Here is a 27,422-nt window from a genome sequence, read left to right on the forward strand (position 1 = left end):
GGACTCTCTTCCATCGTTCAGGACGCGCTTCCCCATTTCCTTAAATTCTAAAGCAATGAACCAAGTCAATCAAAAAAAAACAAACATTCCAAAAATGGAACGACTCTCTTTGCAAGCGTGACGTGGAAGGACCGAGTCTCAAAAAAAGAGCCAGACTTTTCACCGCTACTTTTGAGAGGCCACTGGTGTGGGAGGCGAACCCTTTGCTGGCAGTGGACCCGAGCGGACGCTGTTTATCTTTTTGTATTTGCTGTGTGCCAAGGCGGATGAACACAGCCACGTCAACAAAGACAGGTCACCGGGCGCTGAACTGGAAGTTTAGCGTTTCTGCCTGTTTATTTCTGTCTAGCGGTGGCGATCGCTGAAGCTGTAGCTCAAAACAAGACTTCCTTGTCTTGAGGCACTGTGTGTGTGTGTGTGTGTGTGTGTGTGCCTGTGTGTGTGTGTGTGTGTGTGTGTGTGTGTGTGTGCGCCTGTGTGTGTGCATGTGTGTGCGTGCCTATGTGTGTGTGTCTGTGTGTGTGCGTGCCTATGTGTGTGTGTGTGTGTGTGTGTGTGTGTGTGTGGTGTATTTTGTATTTTCGGGCTCCTCGCTACGTGGCCTCAGATGCCTGTTCGTGAACTGAGTTGTTTGGAGGCACCGGTTCCTTCCGCTGCCTCGTTTTTCATAAAAATATGTATGATGCTGCTGCTGCTAAAAGGACAGCAGCGTGCAGCGTTCTGGACGGACTGAAGCAACACAATAAACAGAGTGTCACATGATTTATTGAGCAGATATTGCCGTTCCCGTGCAACAATACACATCAGTGCCTCACATCAAGTCAAGTCTGGTATAGGCCCTTTTTTTTTTTTTAAAGCATTGCCAAATTCTTTTCAGTGGAAATAAACTCCTTTTATTTGTTCTGTTTTCAACTGGATGGGAAATAGTCTTTTGTCAGGCCTTCCACTATCACTGTTTAACAGTTTTCAACTTTCCAGTGTGAATATGAATTCCATGTGCATTGTTAACTTTTTTCTATTGGATTATGATATGAGTTGATATGAGACGCGGTGTGAGTTGGGGAGGGAGTGAGTGAGGGAGTGAATAAGAGGGGAGGGAGCAAGTGAGTGAGTGAATGAATGAGTGAGGGAGGGAGGGAGTGAGAAAGAAAGTAAGAATGCTTGGATGACCGTAACACTGTGTGTGTGTGTGTGTGTGTGTGTGTGTGTGTATGTGTGTGTGTGACATGTTTATTCACTTTCTGATCTGCTGTTCTTTGTTCCATTCCAACAACTCCCAGACAATCTGTGCCGCTGCTCAGACATGATCGCAGTAGGAATGGGTGACTGCTTAGCTCTGCTGCTCCTTAGGATTGCAATGACTTACCCCCCGTTTCTCTCCCTCTCCCCCTCTTCTTGACTTTCCATTTGTATTTCCATCGTTTTATCCTCTTCATCACGTTGTCTCTCTGCCGTTTCCTCTCATCCTTTTCTCAGAGATGGCGTTCCTCCCCGTCGCTCTCCTCCTCGTGCTGTCCGTGGCCGGTCATGTTAGCAGCCAGGATGAGGGGCCTATGGTTCTGCCGCGGGGCTGCGGGTGGGGTCTGGTGCGCCCCTACACCCTCCTCTGCGACCTGGACTCCATATGGGGTGTGGCCGTCGAGTCGGTAGCCGCCGGCGGGGTGTTGGCGGCCATCTTGCTGGCGTTGGTCCTGCTGTGCAGACTGCGACACATCAGCGAGGCAGAAAAGCGCAGCGGTGTGGGACCCATTCTCCTGCTGCTCCTGGGCATCCTGGGCCTGTTCGGCCTGAGCTTTGCTTACCTCATAGAGCAGGACGAGTCGCTGTGTCTGCTCCGCAGGTCCTTGTGGGGCCTCCTCTTCGCCGTCTGCTTCTCCTGCCTGCTGGTTCAGGGCGTCCGTCTGCGCCGGTTGGGTCGGGAGCGCAGGAGCCCGGGCGGCTGTGCCTTGACGGGCCTGGCGCTGGGTTTGAGCGCTGTGCAGGGCATCATCGCCGCCGAGTGGCTGCTTCTCACCGTGCTGAGGGAGGGCCGCGCCGCCTGCCAGTACCTGCCTCTGGACTTCTCCCTCGCCTGCAGCTACGTGCTAGCGCTCTTGCTAGCCGCACTTACCGCCGCCTCCCTGGCGCTCTGCGGGAAGACACGGCAGTGGCAATGCAACGCCGTCTGGCTGCTGGTGTCCTGCCTACTGTCGCTACTGCTGTGGGTGGCCTGGGTGGGCTTCTATCTCTATGGCAATGCCTGGCTGGGGAGGTCCCCCGACTGGGACGAGCCCGCGCTGGCCATCGCTCTGGTGGCTCAGGGCTGGCTGCTGCTGCTGTTTCACGCCATCCCCGAGGCGCACATCTGCATGAGGCCCCCACCGCAGCCCACCGCCCCGGACTACTTCGACACATCCCAGAACTCCACCCGCATGAGGGAGACCAGCTTCGACGAAGACATCCCCTTGTCCCACAGGCAGTTTGTGGAGAACCAGGGCTACGGATACAGCGACGAGAACACTGCAGGTACACTCATACAGAACACCGGGCATGCTTTTCATAGTTTTCTTGTTAGAACGAGGGGGGTAGCCGGATGCAGGGCACCGCGAGTAACGGAGCACTCAGCAATATATCAATACCGAGAGCTGGTGAGAGTGATATGGCTCGGCCTGAATGACAAAACTCATGTCCGCCATTCTGTGCCAGGCTTGAGAAGCGCCGGCGGGCACCACAACGGCAACACCGCCCCCCGGCCCAGCGCGCCCTTCCGCAGCAACGTCTACCAGCCCACCGAGATGACCATGATCCTGAACGGGGGAGCGGTGAGTACACCATCCCAGTCACAGGTACACGCCGCTTCCGCAGCGCACGCACACTCCTCTCTGATTCCATCGACGGATCGGCTTGCATGCACGCTCGTGCCGTCCAGAGCATTATGTCATCGCACGAGAATGAGGGGGAGGTGTGTGTGTGCACGCGCGCATTTGTGTGCACATTCGTCGGCGAAGGGCTCACACTCGCCGGTCTGTATCCGAGCACCTGTGAGAGAGCACTGAATGTGTGTGTCTGTGTGTGTGGGTGTGTGGGTGTGTGGGTGTGTGTGTGTGATACACTGATGCTATCTGCCCGCTGAGCGATGCCGAGGTGTCCGGGGGCCGGTCGGGGCCTCTATTGTGCCAGGATGAATGGGCCCTCTGGCTGACACAGGTGACCGGCTCCCAAACACCACATTAGAAATAACGGCCAGCGCGGAATGACAAAATGCTGGGGCAAGAAGTCGGCATTACTTCAGAGTAAATAATCTCTAAGATTAAGTTATTACTATTAAGTTAAAGTGGCAACGTGGAGAGTTTGCTGCATCGAACATGAGTTTGCATGAATGCCACCTCAGTGCGTGTGTGTGTGTGTGTGTGTGTGTGTGTGTGTGTGTGTGTGTGTTACACCTGTGAGAATGCAGGCGTGCAGAATGTGAGTATGTGCTATCAAAAAATGTTCAGATTTGATTAGAGCTGTCACAATTATTACAAAATCAATCGCTGGCTCGTGGTTGTTTAAGCCAAACAATAAATCATTATGAAAAATTTTGAGCCAATATTAGGAAGGCTGCATGAAATAAAATGGGAATAAGCTGTGTTTCCCTCAGTTGCGTTGAAGGAAATGAACTGTCAACCCAAATAAGTTCAGGTGTATTCTTACATTATTATAGGCTGATACTACCATAGTGGGATAAAATGAACAGAAAAGAAAATTATTGCAATTATTTGTGCGACAATTACCCTCAGACTACAATGTGGTGATGGTGACAGCTCCATCTGTGTGTATATGCGTCAGACGCCTTGTGGCTGACAGAGTGTGTGTCTCGCAGGTTCCCTCCGCTCCTCCCACCTACACAGGGAGGCAGCTGTGGTGAGGCAGAGGCCCGGAGCAGAGGACGGGGACGAAAGAAAGAAGGAGGGGAAAACAACGACAACAAAAAAAATGAGGGAAGGAAGGGGGCGAGGGAGGATCCCGGAACGAGGGGCCGACCCGGTTGGAACGGACTGAAACGCCGGCGGGGCCGTTTTTTTCTTCTCTCTCTCCTGTGAAAAGACTGAGGATCGCCGCGGCGGCTGTGGACCATCGCTGGCGACGGGTGTACGCCCGCGTGTGTGCGTGTGTTTGTGTGTGTGTGTGTGTGTGCGTGCGTGTGTGCGTGTGTGCGTGTTTGTGTGTGTGCGTGTGTGCGTGTGCGTGAGACGCTCAGTGGGAGTGGGGGAACGGAGGACAGGGCCACAGCGTTCTGCCTTTCCTAGCACATCGGGTGGAAAAAAAAAAACCCTTCCCATTTGGCCTCCTTTCACGAAAAAAGCAGCTGGCAATAAGAAATAAAAAATAATGAAGAAAAAAAAAAACACAAAACAGAAGCTGACTTGGTTCTAAAAATAGAAGAGAGGAATAAATGAAAAATAAAAAAAGATAAAAGGCCGTATTCTCTCTTTTTTGGGATTTGAGTTTCGCTCCCCCGAGACTACGCCACTGTAAGCACTGTGTGAAACTGTGAAACGCATCCTTCTCTCTCGCCGCTCTTCAAAATGCCGGCGCTGAAGCAGAAGCCTCTGACTCTGTCCTCTCCTCCGTACCAGCGACGGACTACACACAAGTGGGAAGAGAAATTCCTGCGTCTTTCTATCCATCTATCATCTATCCATCGCACAAGCAATCCTCTGTGTCCAATATTTCGAGAGCCTTCCATCGCTCCCTCCATGAAAATCTCTCTCTACTGTGAATATAATAGTCAGCCGCCTCCATTTGACACCCCGCCCCCTCTCCTCCACGACCCCACCTCCGCCCCTCCACCTGCATGGACAGTGCCTAACACCGACACACTTGGAAACGAGACTCCACCTCGGCCACGCAAAGAGACCCAAAAAACCCCCAAAACAAACACACACACACACACACACAACTGAAAACAGAACCCGAAAGCCGCTGATGGTCCAATCTGAGGTGGACGACGGCGGGAGAGTGCGGGGGGGGATTGTGATTGGACGAGGCGGAGGACGCCAATCGGCGGGGTGGAGGAGGTGGAGGAGGTGGCGGCGGCGGTTTGTAAGAATCTAGGTCAGACTGCGCTGCTTTTTTTCCCGCATCTCCGGCGGCTCCAATGGCTGTCTGAGGCGGCCAGGAGGAACTGTCACTTTGGATCAGAGCCAAGCGGGTGTTGCTCCATCCCAGTGTGTGTGTGTGTGTGTGTGCGCGTGCGTGTGCGTGTGTGTGTGTGTGTTGTGATTGGTCGACATCCAGATCATTCACAGTCAGAGTTGGTTCCTGGTGCTACGCTGTATCTCCTCCTTCCACAGCAGGACACAGGAAATATAGGATCAACTTTGACCCCCCACCGCGCCGCACAGGTCCACCGGCCAAACTGTGGGCGAGTCTCCTTCCTCGCTCACTCCACCCTCTCTCTCTCTCTCTTTCTCTCTCTCTCTCGCTCTCTCTCTCTCTCGAAAAATATACAAATCTCAGATTTACGTGAGGTAGAAGATGGAAGGGGATCAGACGTGAGCCTCCTTGGAAGACGAGGAGGAAAAAGAGAGAGAGTGGGGCGGGGGGCGCGGAGTAAGGAAGGAGGACGAGCAACGATTTCTCTTGTGACTGTCTCAAGTGGGTCGGCCGTCAGCGGGAGAAAATGTCCGTCTGTGTTTTTGTTTGTGTGCGTGTGTGTGTGTGTGTGTGTGGGGCCCCAGAGAGATTTGCTCTCCGATGCCCGCGTGCCGAGAAAGACTCTTGTTTCACCGCCGCCACCACACTCCCTGAGACACCCCCCCCACACCAAAAAATAAAAAAACCCAACGAGAACCCCCTCCAACCCACCCGCCCTCCCTCGCTCCCTCGCTCTGGGAGGCCGTGTACTGCGCTGTGCTATAAGCCCCGCTTTCACTTTCATTAATGTAGATTAATTCTAGGCGCCAGCGACACATAAAACACTGTATATCTGACTACTGCAAGCTGTTGTTCTTTTTTTATTTAATTTTTTAATTTGAGGAATGTTTAACTGGATTGCTTTGTATTCCTACATTTGCCTGTCACATGATGCTTTTTTTTGTTTTGTTTTTTCTTGGCTGGTGTCTATTATTATTTTTTAATTATTGGAGTATTTTTTGGAATGTTTTGCAATACTAGAAATACTAGAAAGAGCTTTTTTTTTTTTTCTTTTTTTTTTCTTTCATTTTGGTAACATTTCGAGTAAATATGATTCGTCCTTCACGGGGATTCATATTTGGTGTTTTTTTTTTTTTTAATACTCACTCAACTCGTGCAGTGTCTTCAGTTGGGGTAAAATGGTTTACTGATGATATATAACAGCGGTGGGGAATCAGAAATTGTGTTTTTTGTTTGTTTTTTTCTCAGAAATTGCGATGTGTCTTTCTTGGCACTTCATGCAGTAGATAATGACTCAATAAGGACTGGCAGTGAAATCAATGAACTTTGACCCTCCCCACGGTCATTCTGGTGATCCCTGAACTGATGATGAAGGACCACGGAGGGGGGCGTTACTAGAACTGTGTATGTCGTAATGTATGTGTCTTACCCACTGGATATACTATAACAGGAATGGAACGGGTGGGGCCCGCTCCGGATCCAAAGAGAGCCTGCCCCGCGCGGCCAAGCTCTTTTTGGGGCCACACAGGGTCAGATTCGCGCTCTGGGTCCCGGCTCTGCGGGCCCAGGACGGAACGCTGTCCTCAGGGTTTTGGGACGATCAGCACTTGAGACAGAACTCTGAGATTCAACTCCCAGAGAGGAGGAAGGTTTCAAATCGTGTGACGTTCTCACTCAATGTGGAGTACACAAAAAAAAACAACAAGAAATAATACTATGATAATGTGACTTAGTAGATTTTTTTGCACTCGTTGACTACCTATCTGTGCATGCTCATCACCATTTCTACATGTACGCCCTTTTCTCAGACATGGCGTCGGATTCTATTTATGTCGGGGTCATGTAACTGCAATCATACTTTCAGTGTAATACCAGATGTCACAGTTATGTCTGTGCTTTCTCCAACACAAAAGAGGGCTCGGTTTCGGAGAGGAAGCGGCCTACGAAGCCACGTCTTACACAAAAAGCACCCTTGACGTGGTACGCGTGCGGCGGCGTCCGCAAACCTCGGCTTCCTGAGCTGGTTTGGCGGTTAAAAAGAAACACTTCTGATGGCGGCGTTGTGTAGGAAAAAAAAATGTCAGTGAAGTTAACTGTGGTGGAATTTGCACAACAATTCTATATGTTACGTTCGCTGTCCCTGGACGGCCCGGTAAAAAAACACCCTTCCTTCCCAGGTTTGACATATCCTCGCCTGTCCACTCCTGACTTGTCTTGCCTTCAGACTGTCCCGTGACGGGGGCAGCTGACAGGGGTGATGTGGGTTTTCACAGCTGTGACTGTGCAGTGACGCAGCATGCCTATGTATACAACTTGTTTCCCCTGATTAGAAAAACAGTTAACTCAAGTGTTTCTGTAACTGATTCAGGCAAAAAAAAAAAAAAGACAAAAAAAGGAAAGTTCAATTAAAGTGTCATGTTTGTAGGTAACTTTCATTGGATGTGGTCTTTTTTCCCCTCTTCCCACACATAGAAGATTGAAGCTGATGGTGGAGTTGCAATCTTAACAAGCACATGTAGTATTTAAAGAATTGCATGCCACGGTTGTGATTTCCAGATTTTCCCAATATCCAGAAAAACAGGATTGAAGATATTCACTCGGGCCCATAACAGCTCTGCTTACGTAAACATTTTACCGGACAATACTCCAGTTCACCCTTCTCCTGGCTTTTCCAGCTTTTTATCTGCTGTGCTCTACCGAGTGTGCCCACTCCTCAGCACGGCTGCGTGATCCAATTTCAGACTCTGTGGGGCTGGCCCCCCGATCGAATGTCCCCTGAATGAAATGAGAGGTTTTTATCACCTAGCCCAATAGCAGCTGTTCCACAGACATTAATACCTGCAGAGTACGATATATGACCCACCCCCACCACACCGTACTGGTGGCCTTGAAGCACAAGCGACATGATTGGTCAAGAAAACTGTCTGTTCTACAGCACTGAGGGAAAAAAAGCAAAAACCTCAATATTTGGCTTATGGAAAACAGGGAATCTGCCAAGAAGGCACTTTATTCTCTCATTTTAAGTGGCAAAGAGTAAGGGCACTCATATCCTGCTAAGCATAAAATCAGCATCAGGTTGAGAACTGCAGAGCCTGACATCATTAAAGGCACTTTTATTCAAGATCATTTTGAAAAGCAATTTTGATTAATTTTTCCTCTCATGACATTCACATGTCTGCAGCAAATACATTTAAACATTTGAAATATTAATGGTTTATTTATATAATATAAATGAAGCGTTTGGTTTGCCAAAGTAACGTTTTGAACATTGAGCACAAAGCCATCAAAATCCTGATGTGGGTATATTCCCTTTGAAAAATATCAAAATGCACGTGACGGTAGCAAATTCATTTCTAACCAGGAAGCAAATAGGCAAACAAAATTTCCAATTGTAAAAGTTTTTAATATCATATAGTTGAATACATGCCAAGGTCTGGGAAAACAAGTCTTGATCATAGAATTCCAAGTCCAAGTCTCACTTCTTCCTTTTCACACTTTGACTTTCCACAGACGGCGGGTGCTGTTCTCTGATTAAGGATGTGGAGTGATGCTCAGCCACGGTCTAAATCCCTTTTTTGAATGGAAATGCTTTAATGTCTTTCATTGCGTGTTTTCAAGCTATCAACCACCATGGGGTTCGAATAGGAAATGGCTAAATCAAATTGTATGTATTTATATTTCTACAATTGGCCATCACCATAGGTGCTGAGACGCCATTTCATATCAGTGTATTGGCTTTCCTCCCAGTTACTCTTGTTTGTCGACTCCCACTTCAGTCCGTGTGGCGATCCTTCAATACAGGCAACATAGGCACTCATCTAATTAGACATGGATACCAGATCATAAATCCTTGGTAACCATGTCCAATTAGCGTCAGGCATTTTAATGTCTTGTTTCTCTGTTCACTTTGACCCGTCCACTAAGGTTTAATAGGGTGTTACTACACAGCAGTAATAATTCTAGGTAGCTGTAGCAATGACCTACTGCAGCTTGTGAGCGCCCAGTAAGGAGGGAGACACGGCAGCCGTGGCCAGGCCGCCAGCCGACAGGACGGCAGAGGACAGTCCACCGGGCTCCGGCACAGCCAGGGAGTCCGTCAGCGGCGTCGGAGAGGAGGCTTCGTCAACGCTCTGGAGGCTGGGGGCCAGGGAGTCGTTGCTCTCGGGGGTCATCTGGGCGGTAGGCGTGTGGACCACGGTGCTCTGGGGAGTTGGAGAAACCACCTGGATGGACACCGCCGAGTTGCCCGGCTCTGGGATTTCTGGGAGATGTGTGATCGCCGAGCCCACTAGAGAAAGGAAAACGACCCCCGCCCCGTGCACGTCAACAAACCATGATTCAGCCAGTTAATGTCTTTCGCACACTGTCACAGCTGCAAGGGTATTGTGATCACCCTTTTGTCGGCTGCCAGGAACACACAATGGCCCTGACATCAGGGACGTTAAGCCATGTCAAATGGACTGCTATATTTGACCAGATATACCACCGCCGCACAAAATAATAAAAAAGAAAAAAGCGGCTAAATTAAGCCAGTGTTTGTTTCACTCCAGCTAAATGCACCATTATAGAATGTACAATAATGACTGTATTGGTCATAGATTCGCTGTTATCCCCCGAACTACAGTATACACAGATATGGACAGTCTGGATTTAATCATATGAACAATCAAAATCCTGGGATCCCGGAGACAACATCTCGTGAAATGGATGGTCGTTGATGTGGAAAAAAAAGGTGGAGCGTGACGGATCCACATGATAAGATTACGACTGGAACATCTCCATGATAGCCAGCGGCGTTCAGCGGAGCCTTCTAGCTGCTGTGTCTGCAGTGCCGAGGCATCCGGTAAACACTTCCCAGCCAATCACAGCCAAGGACAGGCCGGCTGTGATTCACGAGCTGTTGAGGGTCGCACCTGTGCATGGAGCCCTGACCTGGTGACCTTTCGCACCACGGTTATGCGTTTGTCTCTGAGGCCTTATTGGTTTTTTGGGGTTTGTTTTTTTTACAATGCAAATTGTGTAATTGTGGAACGGTGGTATGGTGGTAGTATGGTGGTTCAATCCAGATGGGTGCAGCTGTTACTGTGCGGGTTTTTAAAAAGGAGAGAGCGGACGCCGTAGGAAGGTTTCCAGCCTCTCTAAACCTTTTTTTCGACCGCAAGTTAGTTGTGGTTTATCTCTTGCTCTGTGCCACAGGGTGCTCAAAACAAAACAAAAAATAAAAAAAAATAAAAAAAAAAAAGGCTCACGCCAGGCAAACCAGTGGATGACGTGCAACTTCAGCACCAGAGCCCGGCTGAGTTTGTCCTCTATTGTTTCTCCCTTTCAGCGGCTCCGCCCCACTCTCCTTTTCAGAGCATCTTCTCCCTTTTACGTTATAGTGCGGTTCTCGTTGGAAGGAAGAGAATAAGAGGTCATTCTTGTCAGACCCTCCCTCCCTTACACACACACACACACTCACACACACACACACACACGCACACACACGCACGCACACACACGTGAGGCCTGGCGAGGCCCCATGCCAGAATGTGTGGTCAGCAGCAGTTCACATCAGGAGCGGTTCGCAGCGGCGTGTCACCCCGGCGGAGGAATGTTCGCCGTCCCTCCACCGTTCCACTTAGATGGAGCCTTTGTCGTGTGGAATGTGTGAGTCAGTGTGTGGAAAAATGTGCATCTGATCTGCGCTTGTGGTCACTCAGCGTTTGTGGGGTTTGGGTTGTTTTTTGTGGGGTGGCAAAAAAAAAAAAAAAAAAAGAGCTGCCACAATGCGGCGTCGCTGCGGTTGTGTTTCGCGAGCGTCGCGTCCATGTTCATTTGAGCACGTTATCTTCTGGACACACATCCACACTGGGTTGTTTCTGTGTGTGTGTGGGGGGGGGGGTTGTGTAGATAGGAGTGTGTGTGTGTATGTGTGTGTGTGTTTTTATGGATGAAGCGCTCTGACTGTGACTGAAGCTCAGGCCTGAGTACCAATGGACACAAGCCTGCATTCTCAGCTGCTCCTTCTACATCCCAAATCCACACGCACACACACACACACACACACACACACACACACACACACACACACGCCCACACAAAACCTGCAGCCATTTTATACCTCTGTCTTTTCTTCTCCCTCCCCCCTCCCACCACGACCACCGCGCTCACTCTTTCTAAAGCCTTGTCCCCCGCCCCCCCTTGTGCGCTCTCTATCTCTGTCACACAAACGCACCCTGAGCCCTGCAGACATTTCCTTTCTCTCTGTCACTCTTCTTCTCTTTCTCTCCATCTCTCTCTCTCTCCCCTGCCCTCATTCTCTCCTGCTGTCTCTGCTCTCAGCGTCCTCATCGCTCGGCTTTCACATCAAAGCCTGGCTGCCTGGAATGAATACGGTAATGTGCATGTGCGAGCGTGTGGATGTATATGTGTGTGTGTGTGTGTGTGTATATGTGGGTCAAACGCACGTGTTTTCAAGTGTGAGTGTGTTGGTTTTGATCGTGTCTATGTGTGTGTGTGTGTGTGTGTGTGTGTGCATATATACAGAACACGTGGGAATGCATTAATGTATGGATGCGCAGTTGGATATCTACTGTAGATGTGAGCATGCAGTATAAATCCATGTTTGTGTGTGTGTGTGTGTGTGTGTGTGTGTGTGTGTGTGTGTGTGTGTGTGTGTGTGTGTGTGTTTGCTGGCATCCTGCCTGTCATGTAATCAGGAGCTGTGAGCCGTTGGGGGGCACAGAAGGAAGTCGAAGATCAATGGTATTGTGTGATTTGCAAGCCTGAGGCCTGGCACACTGTGATACGAGCCAGCCTCTGTGTGTGTGTGTGTGTGTGTGTGTGTGTGTGTGTGTGTGTGTGTGTGTGTGTGTGTGTGTGTGTGTGTGTGTGTGTGTGTGTGTGTGTGTGTGTGTGTGTGTGCGTGCATGTGTGTATGGTGCTCTAACCTCTGCTCTCTTGCCGAGCCCAGAACTCCTGGACCGTTTTGGTGATGTCTCGATTCAGTTCTCTCAGCTCCCGCTGCCACTGACGTAGCTCCTGAACCTCTGGGTGGACTCTGACCTACAGTGCACACACACACACACACACACACACACACACACACACATACACACACACACACACACACACACACACACACACAAACACACACACCCACACGTGACACACGTGCCAGCAACACAAACTTAATCAATATTATAATTATGTTGCCGTCCACAATAGGTCAATCAATAGTGCGTCAACAAGACCCACGTGCTGCTGTTTGACTTTCACACCACTAGTGACTATTTTAGACGCTTTTCCAAAGCAAGTGTGACCGTTTCAAAATTACAATAAATAATTGCGTTGGGCTTGGTTCCAGTTGGCTGAAGCTGAAGTACGTACGTGCACATGACATATGACATATAATTATGTCATCGGCGCATTCTTGTCAACCGTACAGGTGGAAGTCCCTCACCAAAATCCATGTAACCCACTTGTTAATAATCTTTCTGTCATTCCCTAATCACCAGTGTGTGTGTGTGTGTGTGTGTGTGTGTGTGTGTGTGTGTGTGTGTGTTATACTTGTGAGGACCAGTCTCCAAATTGACTGTTTTTTGGTTCAGAAGTGCACCAGAAACATGATTTGTCACTTACCAGGTTTATTTACTCTGACCTCAGTTTGATACCGGTACAAAAATATGTGTGTGTGTGTGTGTGTGTGTGTGTGTGTGTGTGTGTGTGTGTGTGTGTGTGTGTGTGTGTGTGTGTGTGTGTGTGTGTGTGTGTGTGTGTGTGTGTGTGTGTGCGTGCCTGTGCGCGCGCGCGAGGTGTGTGTGTATGTGTCGCAAGCTACTGCTCTCCCTGTTCCCGTTCCTCTCCCACGGAATCAGACCCTCATTCTTCTTCTTTTTCTCCCTGAATCCTTCCTGCCCTTTCTCCTCCCTCCCATGCCCCCCACCCACACCCCCACCCCCACCCCCACCCGCCCTTCCTTGTCACTCTCATCTTTTGCAACCCCCCGCTTCTCTACCTCCTTTCTCTCCTCCTCGCCTGCACGGCTGCACTGGCATTCCCTGGTTTTCCCCACTAGGTTGCTATGCCTCTTCTGCAAGATACCCTCAACCCCCAAACTGAAATTTCTCCATCAAAGCCTGATGATGTTACATCCTCTCCCTATCTCCGTATTTTCTGTCAAAAAATACCCCCAACTCGACCCCGTCTTCTGGGCCCGGGCCGAGACAGAAGTGCAGCTCTAGCTCGTCGGTGTGCATGTAGCTCTGTTGTGCGAGGTGTAGTCTAATGATTGGCTTGGAGAGCAGCCGACTAGCGGGTCGCGACGGTTCATTCTGTACCCAGACGGCCTCTGTGGGAATGGGAGATACCACAGAAATGGAAATGAGGGGTGAGGGGTCACAAGGAGGGGGGGGTGGTCTGTCGTGTTTGCTCACCAATCTTTGTCTGGGTGTGTCTAGGTTTTTTAATTTTTTTGTTGTTGTTGTTGTTGTTGTGTGGTGCAGTTCATTTCTGTGTTTTCAAATTTTTTCTCTTTTTATATTTGTTTGTTGGTGATCCCCCAGAGGAGCTAAAAAGAAAACATAAAATACTGATAACGTATTAAAAAAAAAAAAAAAAGTAATTTATTTTTTTAAATGTCAAAAGCACATGAGATTAAAGGCCCAAAATCTTCCAACTTCCCATCTGTTTATCCTGAAGAAGTTCCTTGGATGTTGGCTATTTAAATCCACTTGTCAGTCTGAGATAAAACTGGGTGGAGTGTGTGGGAGCGCTGTATGTGAAGCCGGACCGCCTGGGTCTGTGCAGCCAGCACACGTGGGTGAGCTTTTGTTTTGACTGAGATTACAAATTTGGTCTACACTCACGGGGGTGGAGGTGTACGTGGATCACAAACCATCAGAGTTTGTGTGATGAATTTGTGTGTGTGTGTGTGTGTGTGTGTGTGTGTGTGTGTGTCTGCAACAAACAGATATTCAAAATCACAGACAGCAAAGCCCATTCTCTCTATATATATTTTCCGGGGCCTCAGCAAGAGCATTATTGGCATTCCAAGAGACTGGCTGGAAAGGAAATATCTGCTTAACTCTACCGCCTCCCCATCCATCCTTCTGACTAAAGCCTAGTCCACATTATGAGCTTCTTTTCAATCGTGAACGCCAATGAAAAGATTGAGCAGCGCACATTTAACGACTTTTTTTTTTTCTGTATCTTCCGCACACACATAACAACTGCTGTCTTTGAGGAGCACAAATCTAAAGACGGAGAACAGACGAACACAGCTGTGTGGTACTCCGGCACCCAATTCAAAATATCTCGCAATATTTTTGCACCAAAACAAACATGGATGCAATAACGTTTGCTACTGTGGTTGTTTGTGCAGCGGACTTGGAGCGCTGACATACACTAATAAGACACTCACTCACAGTTCCACAAGTCGCGCCACCATTTTGGAAGTCCAAGTCCAAGTCCTGCCGCTTCCTTTGGCTTTACCATTGTACAGGCGTGCGATCTCATAGGCCGTTGAAAATTGTCGTTGCGATTTTACGCGCACCAAAGGACTTTGGAAAGACTAGTCCTGATAAAATCAAACATGTTTGATTGAGTCGTGATCTGGCCGACTGGGATGGTATAGAGACAGAGACGCACACAGACACATATAGCTGACAGCTATGATTCTACAGCCCGACTACCCCGGACTATCCCAGACTACCGAGACTCAGCCTGATGCCAAATCATTGCCAAATTGGCCTTGAAAATCACTTCATGTGGCCCTAACTTTACTCACCCTCATCTATCCGCCCATCAGTTCATTGGTGCAATGCATTTACTGGTGCAAGTCATCGGGTTATACCGTGACCCCTCCATCACCACTGATTAAAAGACAAGTATGCTTTAAAATAATCTAGGTACCGATGCTACATGTAATAAAAAGGAAAGATGGAAATCCTGTTCATACCCTTATCTCTGCAGGGCTCTCTTCTGACAACTGCAATAGAATCACTCTTTCTTAACCCGAGGCTATAGGGGCGCATCATAACTTGTGAAAGAGGGGAAATGGCGGGCCAAGCAGTGGTTCATGGCCTCCGGACGTCCCGCATGCCTCTGCTCGATCCAGCAGCATCGGTGTCATTGCACATGGCTTGTCAGTGACTTAACTACCACACTCCACTCAAGCCATTTTATTCCCGCATCACACCACCGCTGCACTAAGCCTAATATGAACCGAGTCTGTTCGGCCCTGGTTCAGTCAGCTGGAATCATGGACCCAGTTCTGCTGAGGTGAATGCAGCGGAGAGCGAGAGAGCGGGAGAAAGAGAGAGAGAGAGAGAGAGCGAAAGAGAGATATTCAGTTTTGTCAGCTTATGTGAATAGTCAGGACAAACACGCTACTTTGCAACAGACAGACAGACAGACAGACAGACAGACAGATAAATAATGGCAGGCTGTGTTGCAGTCAGCGCACCATCTAATTTTAAATCCTATTTATTACTTAGCGTCCATACACCTCAACTAAACAACTAGAGTGACTGAAGGGTTCTTAGTTGTCAGTGGTTTTGTGTATGTGTGTATGTGTGTATGTGTGTGTGTGTGTGTGTGTGTGTGTCTGTGTCAGGTGCGTGCACACACAGAAGCAGTCACGGCTGAGTGTATTAGAGTTGGCTAAGGCACAGTGTGTAAAGAAGATTATGTAATATGTTTAGCTCTTCAGGGTGCTATGCGTGTGAAACCTGAGACAATCGCATTGTCTGGGTCCTTGACGTGAACTTGCTCGGGTAGTATGTGTGTGTGTGTGTGTGTGTGTGTGTGTGTGTGTGTGTGTGTGTGTGTGTGTGTGTGTGTGTGTGTGTGGATGTGTGTGTACATATCGAGCGCTGGTCATCCTAGGTCCTAAATATATTATGAGTGACACAAATGAAGAGGGTACGATTGAACTCCAATCTACTGAAATACCAAACCTCTTTAAAGCTCTGTCAGTCTGTATTACACACACACACACACACGCACACACACACACACACACACACACACACACACACACACACACACACACACACACACACACACACACACACACACACACACACTGCAGTAAGCGCTGCGTCAGGATGGTTACATAACAGCACAAAGTGAGAGAAGGGGGGACGGATGGCGGGATAGAGGGAAGAGGATTTGAGAAAACACAAAGTGCGTTGACAGAGGATGGAGACCATGACGGTGGATCACCAGCGAGAGGCGAGAATACAAAAAGAAAACCGTGTTTGCACACACACACACACACACACACACACACACACACACACACACACTTGCTCCCTTGAGGTGTGCAGCTCTGCACAGCGTCAGTCATCCCCGGGTTGACGGTGCTGCCGTCCTTGTCTCTGCTCTGCCGGCCACGGGGCTGATGGCGCTTCTGTTGTTGTCATTGAAGCCAAGGTAGCAGCGGTCATGACACGTTCCAACCCTTCCTCACAGAGTTCTCACTCAGTCCCTAGGCAAAACACTCCCTGCAATTTTACATTTGTTCGTCCACAGGACCTTTCAGACCTTTTTTTTTCTATCTTGATCTGGTTCTAGAGTCGCATTCATCTTCACCTGAGGCTCTTGGACTAATTTGATCTGGTTTAGTTCTCAAATGCACTTTAAACACTCTGGACCTTATACATGTAACTATGATTTAAAAAAAGGCTCTATTTCATTCAGGGGTTTTTTCAGTCTTTGGCCATTCCAAGCAGCTATAGTGTCAGTGCTTTCCTCTAATCTTCTCCCTCACATCTTCATTACTTCCTACTTCACTTCTTCCCTCGCTCATTCATCCATCCATCCGTCTGTCCCTTTGTACATGATTTATTAACAATCTAAACATAGGCGGCCTCTCTTAGATACTTTTCCCCAGCTATCCACCATCACTCTGTCTGTCACAGCATGACTGGTGATGCGAGGCTGCAGTGCTACTCGTGGACCTGATGAACCTCAGTCAGTGCAGGGAACACACAGGATGGTCGGTAACATTGCTGACTCACTACTGCCACCTGCTGGTCGAAAGGATTATTGATGTCTGACTTCTGGTTGAGCACGCACGGTGAGCAACTATTGCTACATATCTTTAAAAAAATAAAAATTAAAAAAAAAAACAACGGAGAAAAAAACATCTGAGAGTATACTACATACCTACACACCTTGCAAGGATTCAGTTTCTTTTGTGATTTTACGTGCTGGCAAGCTCAAGCTGGCATCGTTTCCCACGTAATAGTTATCACCACAGAATTCCATATCATGTTCTCAAATAATGGATGAGGGATTACACAAGACTAAGAAGTGTGGTTAAAACAACATAAACAAGATGATAAACAAACAGCCAGCAAAACAATGACCCCTCACAGCCAGAATTTGTTTGCATGTCTGGGGGGGGGGGGGATTCTGTGGTTGCCCCTGATGTGTGTGTGTGTGTGTATAGATATCTATTTATATCTCAGTACAGAGCGCATCAGCCCACACAGAAAGGAATTAAAGCCGGCTCCACTGACAGTGACATAATGAAACTGCTGAATGAACACGCGGGCCGCACGGAAACTGAGCTCTTCAACGCAACGGGATTACACAACAGGCGGCCCTGCAAAGACAGCGCCGCCAGCCACTACACACATGGCGAAGGCTTGGGCAGACCGACGCATGCATGCACGACCATACCCATGCTGATAAAAAAAGATTTGGGGATTGAGGTCATTTTAAAGAGTTCTTACAAATGTTTCATTTTCAAATCTGAAGTTGTTTAACACTTCATTGATTTTAAAACTTCAGCGGGTGTCCAATAGAAGTTATACAAGTTTTATATGGACGACACGAGTGCCAAACCCCATGACGTGTCCCTCTGTGGCATCATGTTTTTCTTTTGAAACACAAATAATTCATTGTGTAAAGGAGTCATGAAAAGTTTTTTTTTTGTTTTTTTTGGTGGGAACCAACCAACTGTGTTTTTTATGTGCCTCCCAATCCCAAACTTTTTAAGCCTTCATTTGAAAAATCTTGGTTCCAACTCCACATCCTAAGTCTCTGTTCAGTGGACTGCAAACGGAGTCTCGCCTCCACTGTCGCCTCACCTACCTTGTATCCCCTCCAGAAAGCCTGGATGAGGAGAGCTGCCTGCTCCTCCGTCAGGAGCAGGGAGAGAGGGCAGGGAGGCCTGGGGCTGAAGAGAGGTAGAGAGAGAGAGAGAGAGAGAGAGAAAGGGAGGGAGAGCAAACATGACAGAGGACATTAACTGAGTATGAGTCACCGTAACTTCCTCAGAATGAATAACACAGCAGTAGGCCAGTGTTCTCATCTGAGTTTTTCAAACTTTAATGGTGGTAAATGGTCACCTGTACATTTATTTTAATCCCACATTTGATGCTTTTTTTTTTTTTTTTGAAGCCCACACTTTATAAGAAACAGCCATTCAATGTATTTGCGTTATGTATGTGCTCCACTATATGATGCTTCCCAGATGCAAAGACTTGGCACACGCAAGAAGTCGCAGAGAATTTGATCAACGGGGGTGGTTGGTTATGGTCAGTAAACTGTTGATATGGAGGGACATTCCTAAAAAAAAAGAACGACGTAAACCCAGATTTGGAAAAACCCCAAAAAACAAACAAACCCTGAAATGTTACAGTTGAATGTAATTCTAGGACTTGAAGCGTAATTCACCAAACACATACTTTATGTATTTCCAATTTAACGCTTTGGGGTGTGTGTGTGTGTGTGTGTGTGTGTGTGTGTGTGTGTGTGTGTGTGTGTGTGTGTGTGTGTGTGTGTGTGTGTGTGTGTGTGTGTGTGTGTGTGTGTGTGTGTGTGTGTGTGTGTGTGTGTGTGTGTGTGGCAGATTGGGAGCGCTGGAGTCACTCACTGGAGACGGAGCCAGTCCTTGACAAAGGGAATGTCTTCAAAGTTCACGGGACTTTCTCCTTTTCTGTGCGGGTTATGGCTATGAGGGGAGAGGGGGTGGGGTGGAAAGAGTTTGTTTCTTTTGGGCTTTTAGAGTGAAGCTATGAGGTTACGTAAGATAAATGGAGGGGGACCTCACTTGTACAGCCATGCCGTCAAAAAGTCACATGGGATAAATGCTGTTCTTTTCTTCTGAGACACATAAGAGGGTAAACAATGGTTTGCAATATGCCATCATTCAAGGAAAAGTACTTAAGTATTTTGATAAAATGTAGAGTGCGGAAGTTTAGACTTGTTCTCTTTTTTCCTTTTAACCAGTGCAGAAAATGAAAATGTAATACTACTGTTTATCGTGTCTTATCATTTGTGTGTTATATTTGCCTGGAATGTTTCCTACATGAAAACAGTCAAGATTCTGGGCCACTTTCAGCATCGCCTCCAGTCCAGGCAGCAACACTGGGAACACACTCTCCTCCAAGTACCGCGTGATGGGACCTGGCACGCACGCACGCCCACAAACAGAAACACACACACACACACATACTGGTATCAAAGTGAGGTCAGCGTATATCCACCTGGTAATTGTGGACCCATGTGTCTGCTGCACTTCTAAAGACAAAAGTAAACGATTCGGAGACCAGTCCTCACAAGTATAGTGAAACACAAACACAAAACATCCAGGTGATGTTTCATTTGCAAATAGTTGTGCAGCCTATGAGAACACAGGCCAGATAAATTGAAACCCACGGTCTTGGAGTTGCGGAGGTGTCAACACTTTGGGAGTTGAGGTGCCACTGGCTGCTGTTGGCTGCTTCTGACTCTGGTGAAGAGAACGGTCCAAAATGGTGTAGCAATCAAGAGCAGGGTGGGTAATGAGAGGGTCAAAAAACCTCAGGGGCTCATCATCTACGAAAGCCTGGAGAACCAAAGATCATTTATGTGAATTAATGAATGTGAATCCTTTCAAAGAAAAGTAGCTGAATAGTTTTAAATATATTTTGGAAATGTAGGCTTGTTAACCAGACCTTGGACGTAAAGAGTCCGTAGAAGACAGGACTGTTCTTGCTGGCAGTGTACTGGGAAACTGAACTACTCACTGAAGCACTATCTGACGCAGCGATGACATGATTGTGCAGCTCGTCTTCATACTCTTAAAAGCACAACAATCATGTTACTCCTTTAGAGTTCACCTTTTGGTTATTCACAAGAGCAGGGTTTTCATTTCTATGACCTTACCTTGGCAAACTTGCTGCCACAACGACTTCTTTTCACCGACAATCTTTGCCATGTTTCACTGTAGTTGCTCAGGACGCCGTGGTCTTCAAGGAAGATCTGAAACGTAATTTCTTGTGGGACCAGTATGGGAGAGAATTTAAAAAAAAAAAAAAAAAAAAATGGGAGGATTGGGAGGTAAGAGACAACACCCCAGCATACCGTTAAATCAGATAGTAGTGCATATCTGTTCAAACATGACTAAACACGACTGACAACTTGTTTTCAGTTATTGTGTGTAGCTTTAGCCTATTTATATCAATGAGCTTCTTGAACATTCCCTTTAGCAGCTAGCTAGGTACTACCACTATAACTATTACTACCATTAGCACTATTATCCTTATTATTATAAGCTTGTTCATCCAAACAATGTAAAAAAAAAAAAACTTAAAAAAAAAACGTTTATTTTTTTTCGTAATAATAAAGTAATACAATTCCGTACTTGGCCTGTGGGCAAGCGCCTCTAAAAGCTTTAAACTCCTGCTCCGTTACAATGGAGGCAACAAACCGTGTGTTGTTGCAGCTGACTCCTCAATTCACAGCAACGTTTGCGTTGACGTAGCAACAGTAACCAAGGACGCGCGCGGGGGGGGGGGGGGGGGGCGGGAGTTGGAAACTAGGCTCGCGATGTTTCGGCGGCGGGAGCTAACAGTACCGGAACTACACGAAACAAGACGCAATATTTAAACTGAGTTCAATGGAACAGGGATACAATAATAATAATAATAATAATAATACTGGTGTTGCCTTCCTGTCGCCACACCCAGAGACGCTGCGTCGATAATGTTTCGCGTGGCGCCGGCACCGCGTCCGTTGTCCAATTACGACTGCGTGATGACGTGTGGGACGTCAGCTGCGTCGAGCGACGCGTCACTGACGCGCAGGAAGAGAGAGCGGAGGACGTCTTACCGCTCTCTGCGTGCGTGTCTGTATTTCTGTATCATTTCTTATTCCATGCTTTTATTAAATACACTTATAGTAACACCTGGCGGAACTTCATTTGATTTGACATTGATCTCACCCCCCGCTGCTCCAACGTCAATAACGTCCTCTGAGCGATTTTTTAAAAACAGATTTTTGCACATGCGCACGAGTGTTATTTTTGTACCTCAACCAATATGCAATCATCAACCACTTGACGCTCTGAAAATTAAAATCTTTATTGGAATCAAAGAATCCAAAGCAGTTCAGCCATCTTTTGACAGCAGGAGAAAAATAAAAACAGTTCATCTAAAAACGTGACAAAATAATAAAAAAAAAATATATCAGCCCGAAGATCTTTCCAAAATGCACTGATTAGAATTTCACCAAATTGACATCGTACTAAGTCTGCGGTCAGTAATTGACTCGGTAATAAATAGGATCAGCAAAATATAGTTTTTTTTGTTTGTTTTTCTGAAACATTTTAGATCTGCTCCTCTGCGGAAACAATCGATAACTACACCACCTTTCTTCCCCCCCAAAACGTAAATTGTGAAGACTCGTACAATGAGCGTTTCTTTTAACAAGTCCTAATAGTGCATCCTCCGGCCCCCCCCCCCCCCACCCCACCCACACACCCCCAAAACAAACAAAACAAACAAAACGATGAGTTAAGAGTACAACATATACGCCTGTGATACAATAACAATATAATAATAATATGATGTCGGGGTGTACAACTTCTGTAAAGCAACACTGGTAATAGCAGATATCATAATATAACTATCAACAATGAAATATACAGATTACATTCCTTCGGGGTATCTGAACAGAGGAAACCCTACTGGCAAGGACGTTTACAACTGCACTAGAGGAAGCGAGACCCCCCTGGAGCATTTTAGTAAATCCCAATCTTTCCACGGGGCTGGTGAGAGTTCACCCCTCACGGCTGACTTGCAAATTTGAGCTCCCGGCACATGACTCCAAAGTTCAGTAAGTCCCTACTTATTTCGATCACATGATGGGCGTCACATTTTTTAGAGCAATAAGGACCTCACGCTGGGGTTTATCCTGAAGTAGACCCTCTGCGTTTGTGTAAATGTACACGCTGCCGGACTGCGTAGCGCTCGGTATCAGCGGCGGTGAATGGAGGACGACTTATTCCAAGCCAGAGGAGCATGTTCCAAGTCCGTCCATATGTAGTGTGTGTGGTTCCAGAAGACAGAGATTAGCTGCGGCTGTTGAGAATTTGCGGTGCCAGGCGTGCGGTGGGACAAAGTGGCGACGCAGATTGGATCCGGCAGAAATGAGGCATTCTCGCCTGTCCGGTTTGAACCCCACTGCCGTGAGGTCGTGCCTTGGCCTCCAGGCCGGAGAAGCGGCACGCTGAGGGGTTTGAGCGATACGAAGAGGAGGGGGGGACACGCCCGGACGACTAGACGAGTCTACAGGCAACGTCTCGCGGCTTACGTCCTGAAGAGCTGACGCATGAGAGTCGAACATAAATTAACATGATTAAAAACGCAGACAAAACTTATTACGGAAGACAGGAAGCTGGGAGGGAACGACAAAAAAAAAAAAAAAAAAGATGAGTTTGTAGTGTCCCCAGTCAAATGCTCCCCACTCCTGGGAAGCGGCGGATGAGAAAGGGTTTGTCAGTGGCGCCCCCCGGGGGCCAGACTCAGTGCAAGAGGCGGTTAGAGGAGAGGGACTGGGACCTGCAGCTTCTTCCATCTTCCTCTTCTTCTTCTTCTTCTTCTTCTTCCAACGTTCCCATACAGTCTTTCCCCCATAAGTCTTTCATTATCTACAGTTCATAAATCTCTCGGGCACTTTCCGACAAAAGCCCACAACTTCATTTCTCAAAAGTCTTTAATAAAAAAAAAAAAATTATAAAAAAAAAAAGTCCATTAGTTCTTCCAAGCTGCTCGCCCCCTCCACATTTAAGAAGCAGTCCAGAGCTATGTACAGACGGGAAGATTATGTACTTTAGGAGAACGTGTGGTTGACTTTGTGGGAGAGTCATTGAGGCCGTGGCTCTCCGTGCACTCTGAAGCGGTACAGACACGTGTACTCTGGATGGCCCCAGTTGGACAGCACCCGCACCTCTATGATCTGGAAAGACTTGTCGTTCTGCTCCTAAAAAAGGGAGGGGGGAGGGTTCAATTGCTCAAATTCTCCAATGATATGCTTCCCTCATAATTTTGTGGGAATTATGAGCAATTTTGAGTTGGGTTGAGGTCCCCCATTTTTTTGTTCTAAAATGAATGGATTTACATGGATTAAACTTCTATGACAGTGACATAAGATGAGCATAAGACAATTCAACTGTTAATCGAAATTATTTGTATGACAGTTCATCACCAAATAAAATTTCATGAATGATCATGGTATTAAGTTCCGGTACAACTTGTTTGGGAAGTAGGACTTCAATTTGTAGTTACCATGACAGGAAACATCTGCAGCGAGTCACCGTCGTCATGGTATGTGTAGTGCCCCAAAAGCTTGCCTTCCTCTTGGTATTCGTCGTCTAGACCCTGTATACATACACACAAACACAGTAAACCGTTTCATGACTGGAGGTAATCGGCCATTAGTGAAATCAGACAGGATTCGTGCAGGTTCCTCACATAGACGGTGAAATTGCGTGGAGCGCTGGTGATGTTCCCCGTCGGGGACAGCGCCTTGGGGATGTGCTCCAGGCAGAAGGCCGTGGGCCGGATCCTCAGCGACAGCCTGATCACCAGGTAGCCCTGGGAGCCTTTAAACGCCCAGCAGTTCCCCGGGTACACGTCAGGCTGGAGGGACAGACGGCGGACTAATGTGAATTCAGCAACAGAACAAACTTAAAGGAGCGACAGGTCCATTAACACGACATAGGTCAAAAATCAATATATAATGATTTTATAATGATCTTTTATAAGCATTTATACTGTTCCAAAAGTTTTTAAGGGTTCAATTCAACAGTGGCAACTGCTCACCTGAATGACAACGCGTGGAGACTGGGAGAAGTACCAGAGGGGCAGGCCAAAGAGACTCATTAGAGCCGTCTTGGTCTCGTAGGTCTCCGAGCAGCGGGTGCTTAGGATGCTGCCACCTAATTATACACACAGACACAAACAATATACAGCTTCTGTGCATAGACTACAGAGGAGTTAAATACCTACTCAACAGCTTTGGAGTGCGTGATTTACAACCTTTTACAGCTGCCAGCTGGTTTCATACATGTATTGCTGGAAATGGCGAGACAGTGATGCCTAATCTGGCCCAGCAGCTGTTTCAGGGCAGTATTGCAGGTGAGGGATAGTAGTTTGCACCTTCATCACTGTATACTGTGCACTGGACTAGTTAATGGATTTCAGTGGACTCCCTAATACAGTGGTTTTCTTTTTTCGTCCCCCCCTCCCCCAAAAAAATATTTTTTTCAAATTTGCAAATATATTGCTCCTTTACTTCCAGGAAGCTTTTGTGGATGTAAAAATAAATAACAAAAACTAAAGCGTATACTATGACTTCCCTATCCCTTTGCAGCACCTATATGCCTCCACTAGAGGGAGGAGCCCCCACGCTTCGAGAGCCACTGTCCCAACCCATCTTACTGGTCCCTCTCACAGTATTCTTGTTATTTCTCCAGTTCATGGTGTGGTTCTCCCACTTTGAATGATCCAAAATTGCTTAAATGCCTAAGCCTTAATATACAACTTTCCTGCTCTGCTCGGTGTTTCTAACGAATGAGTGAGAGCTCCACGTCTCTCTTTCTCACTTTCCTTTTGGTGCTCTCGTCTGAAACCAAAACAACCCCGAGCACACCAAAGTGCTTCGAATTTCTCATTTTCATATTCCTTTTGATTCGATGTTTCCGTGATACCAAAAGAACATGAAAAGGAATGTGTGAAAGAGATGCCGCAAGCACTCTCTCGTTCAAATAAACAAGCAGAGCAGGGACATTTTAAATCCGCACTTTCAGATCATTGTAAGTGAGAGAATTAAATCATGGACTGGACAAGCACGGCTCCTAGGTACAGCATCCAGAAAATCTCCAACTTAATGCAAGTCCATGGAGAAAGAAGAAACTTCTCACATTAAACGGTCAATAACTGTTTTGAGAGTGACTTTTGGGTATCAACATCCAACGTATCCATCTTCTAATGGATGTCTTGGTTCTGATTTAGAAAATGCTTGTTCTCTAAAGTACAAACAGTATTGAGGCTTAAAGGAGGTATATTTGAAGGTTACCTTGATTGAAAGCACTCTCTTTCATGTTTACAGACCTAACAACCTCTGGAAAAGATTTTGAGTCCCAGTCTTGGGCGACTGTGAAAAATTTGAATCGGCTGGGGGGGGCAGTGATCGCGGATACATGATTTTATCGGGGGCGCGCGCATGCATAGAACGTAATGTGGCAAATGCGGTCTCGTTCCAGAAGTGCAGGATTTATTATTTGCAAGTAAAGTATTTACACAAAAATATCCAGTTTTTACTAAACTAAGTCCCAAAGCAACCGAAAGCAACAGGGAGACGTGTGTCCTGACAGTGAGGACGCACTGGGTTTTTTTGGAACGGTATGGAGGGAGGACTTGGACAGTCCCTTAACCCAGTTGTGTTTAAAAATGCTGTTTCATACAGGCAGGAAACAAACTAAAATAAATAGATCTAAATTAAAAAAAACAGGCACGGGAGCCGGTGCGCATCGCTGTCTGGAGGAGAAACAATAAAAAACTGAGCTCCAATTCTCTGAGTGATGTTTACGTTTTTCCATTTTCCATACAAGAAAGAAACGAATGAAATGAAATAAATAAAAATCTTTCTCTATGAGATTACATTATATATTGCTATATTATCGTCACAAGATTTGTACATAGAGCAGCACACAAGTGTGTGTGTGTGTGTGGGTGGGTGGGTGCAATGTGCATGCAGCGGATTGCAGATCACGGAGTGCAGACCACGGGTCTCCTCTTCACAGCGTTCAGTGCTCCGCTGCTCCATGTTGGCAAGTCTGCGTTCGGTCAAGTTGGGCATGAGCAAAGTAGGCCCAGCAGACCAATAACCCACCCAGCTGCCCAAATCTATAAATCTCTGGCTCCATCCCGCCCAGATGGTGGTGAGCGTAAAGCCTAACTCGACGCATCATATGCAAGAACCCTCACCTTTGAAAGCAACCAGTACCAGTAATGGATTAATCGGTCCATTGAAATTCAAAAACAGGCCCAATGGACAGTAAACTGTGATAAGGGGGATGTGTGTGATAATCCCTCCCCTGGAATGCTGTCCAGACAAAGGTGCCAGGCAACATCCGACGCCACAGTCTTGCAAATTCAGCTTGCAGCCCATGTCCAAATATTGATTGACCTGATTAATGCCTACTTTATATATACATTACATACAGAAAAGTAGCACACACATTAGTGCACAGTAAAATCAGAAAAAGTTGGATAATATGTTCACCCCAATACGGGGCAAGCTACGAACTTGAATTAATGACCAGGGTTTTGGATAACAGCCATGAACCACAGGTATTCTGCTCACCTCCAGACTCTAGGGCGTAATCCACCAGGCCTGTCCGATCCTGGGAATAGAGCTTCAGAGCATTCTGGACGATCAGCCGCACTTGCTAGGCGGAGCAAAAAGACAGGACATTGATTTTAGAGGGAACGTGGTGATGGTCTCTTACCTGATCCTTTAATTATGTTAATGCAGAATGAAAAAAATTACGATACAACGCAAAGCGGGAATACCTCTTCGGACAGACCCTCGGCCGTGGCCGTGCGCTGGACACTCTGGGTGACCGTCTGGGTGAAGGCCTGGGACTGAGCCTCCGTGTCAGCCAGGGACCGCATTCGGCTCTGCTCCAGCTGCACCGACACGTTCCTCAGGATGCTCAGCTCCAGGGAGGCCAGCAAGGCCCGCAGGTCTGGCCCGCTCACATAGCGCTGGGACAGCCAGAGGAGGAAGGCCTCGGGCACCTCTCCCTGCTCCTCCCCAGCCTGGCCACTGCCGAAGAACAAACCCTGCAGCTCCTTACGCACCTGGGAGGACACCTGGGCTGATACCTGGGCTGACACCTGGAAAACAATAACGGACATATACAAATATTCTTTGAACAGGAGACCATAGACACATTTCTTAAGAATACACCTGGTCTACTCCACCTAATAGCGATTCACAGCCACAAGAGGCACTCTACATATCATGGATTAAAG

General features: G+C 47.3%; 3 protein-coding genes across 5 annotated transcripts in view; 1 reads left to right on the top strand and 2 right to left on the bottom strand.

Annotated features, from left to right (window-relative positions):
* gprc5ba (G protein-coupled receptor, class C, group 5, member Ba) overlaps positions 1-7,550 on the top strand; it is a 16,583-nt gene extending 9,033 nt beyond the window's left edge. For 2 of the 3 annotated variants that reach the window (XM_080009760.1, XM_080009762.1), the window contains 3 exons: positions 1,477-2,505; positions 2,686-2,825; positions 3,845-7,550. In XM_080009760.1, the coding sequence (XP_079865886.1) occupies positions 1,479-2,505; positions 2,686-2,825; positions 3,845-3,889 (1,212 nt within the window). In that variant the 5' untranslated portion in view covers positions 1,477-1,478 and the 3' untranslated portion in view covers positions 3,890-7,550. The remainder of the gene's footprint in view (positions 1-1,476; positions 2,506-2,685; positions 2,826-3,844) is intronic. The other variant, XM_080009761.1, reaches the window with a different exon arrangement.
* Positions 7,551-9,001: 1,451 nt separating this feature from the next.
* Positions 9,002-20,317, bottom strand: iqck (IQ motif containing K; the record flags this gene model as incomplete). The annotated part of the gene is made up of 9 exons (XM_080010010.1): positions 9,002-9,409; positions 12,054-12,168; positions 18,208-18,292; positions 18,992-19,069; positions 19,169-19,221; positions 19,427-19,524; positions 19,777-19,945; positions 20,055-20,179; positions 20,266-20,317. 9 exons carry the CDS (start codon positions 20,315-20,317, stop codon positions 9,102-9,104), a joined length of 1,083 nt encoding a protein of 360 aa, XP_079866136.1. The 3' UTR covers positions 9,002-9,101.
* A 1,575-nt stretch (positions 20,318-21,892) lies between these two features.
* The window catches only part of sun1b (Sad1 and UNC84 domain containing 1b), a 29,651-nt gene continuing 24,121 nt past the window's right edge, over positions 21,893-27,422 (bottom strand). Inside the window, 6 exon segments of the mRNA XM_080009015.1 lie at positions 21,893-23,361; positions 23,667-23,759; positions 23,853-24,020; positions 24,204-24,319; positions 26,749-26,833; positions 26,958-27,284. Coding sequence (XP_079865141.1) covers positions 23,245-23,361; positions 23,667-23,759; positions 23,853-24,020; positions 24,204-24,319; positions 26,749-26,833; positions 26,958-27,284 — 906 coding nt within the window. The 3' untranslated portion in view covers positions 21,893-23,244.

The sequence above is a fragment of the Zeus faber genome (assembly GCF_960531495.2).
Source record: "Zeus faber genome assembly, chromosome: 11".
NCBI lineage: Eukaryota > Metazoa > Chordata > Actinopteri > Zeiformes > Zeidae > Zeus > Zeus faber.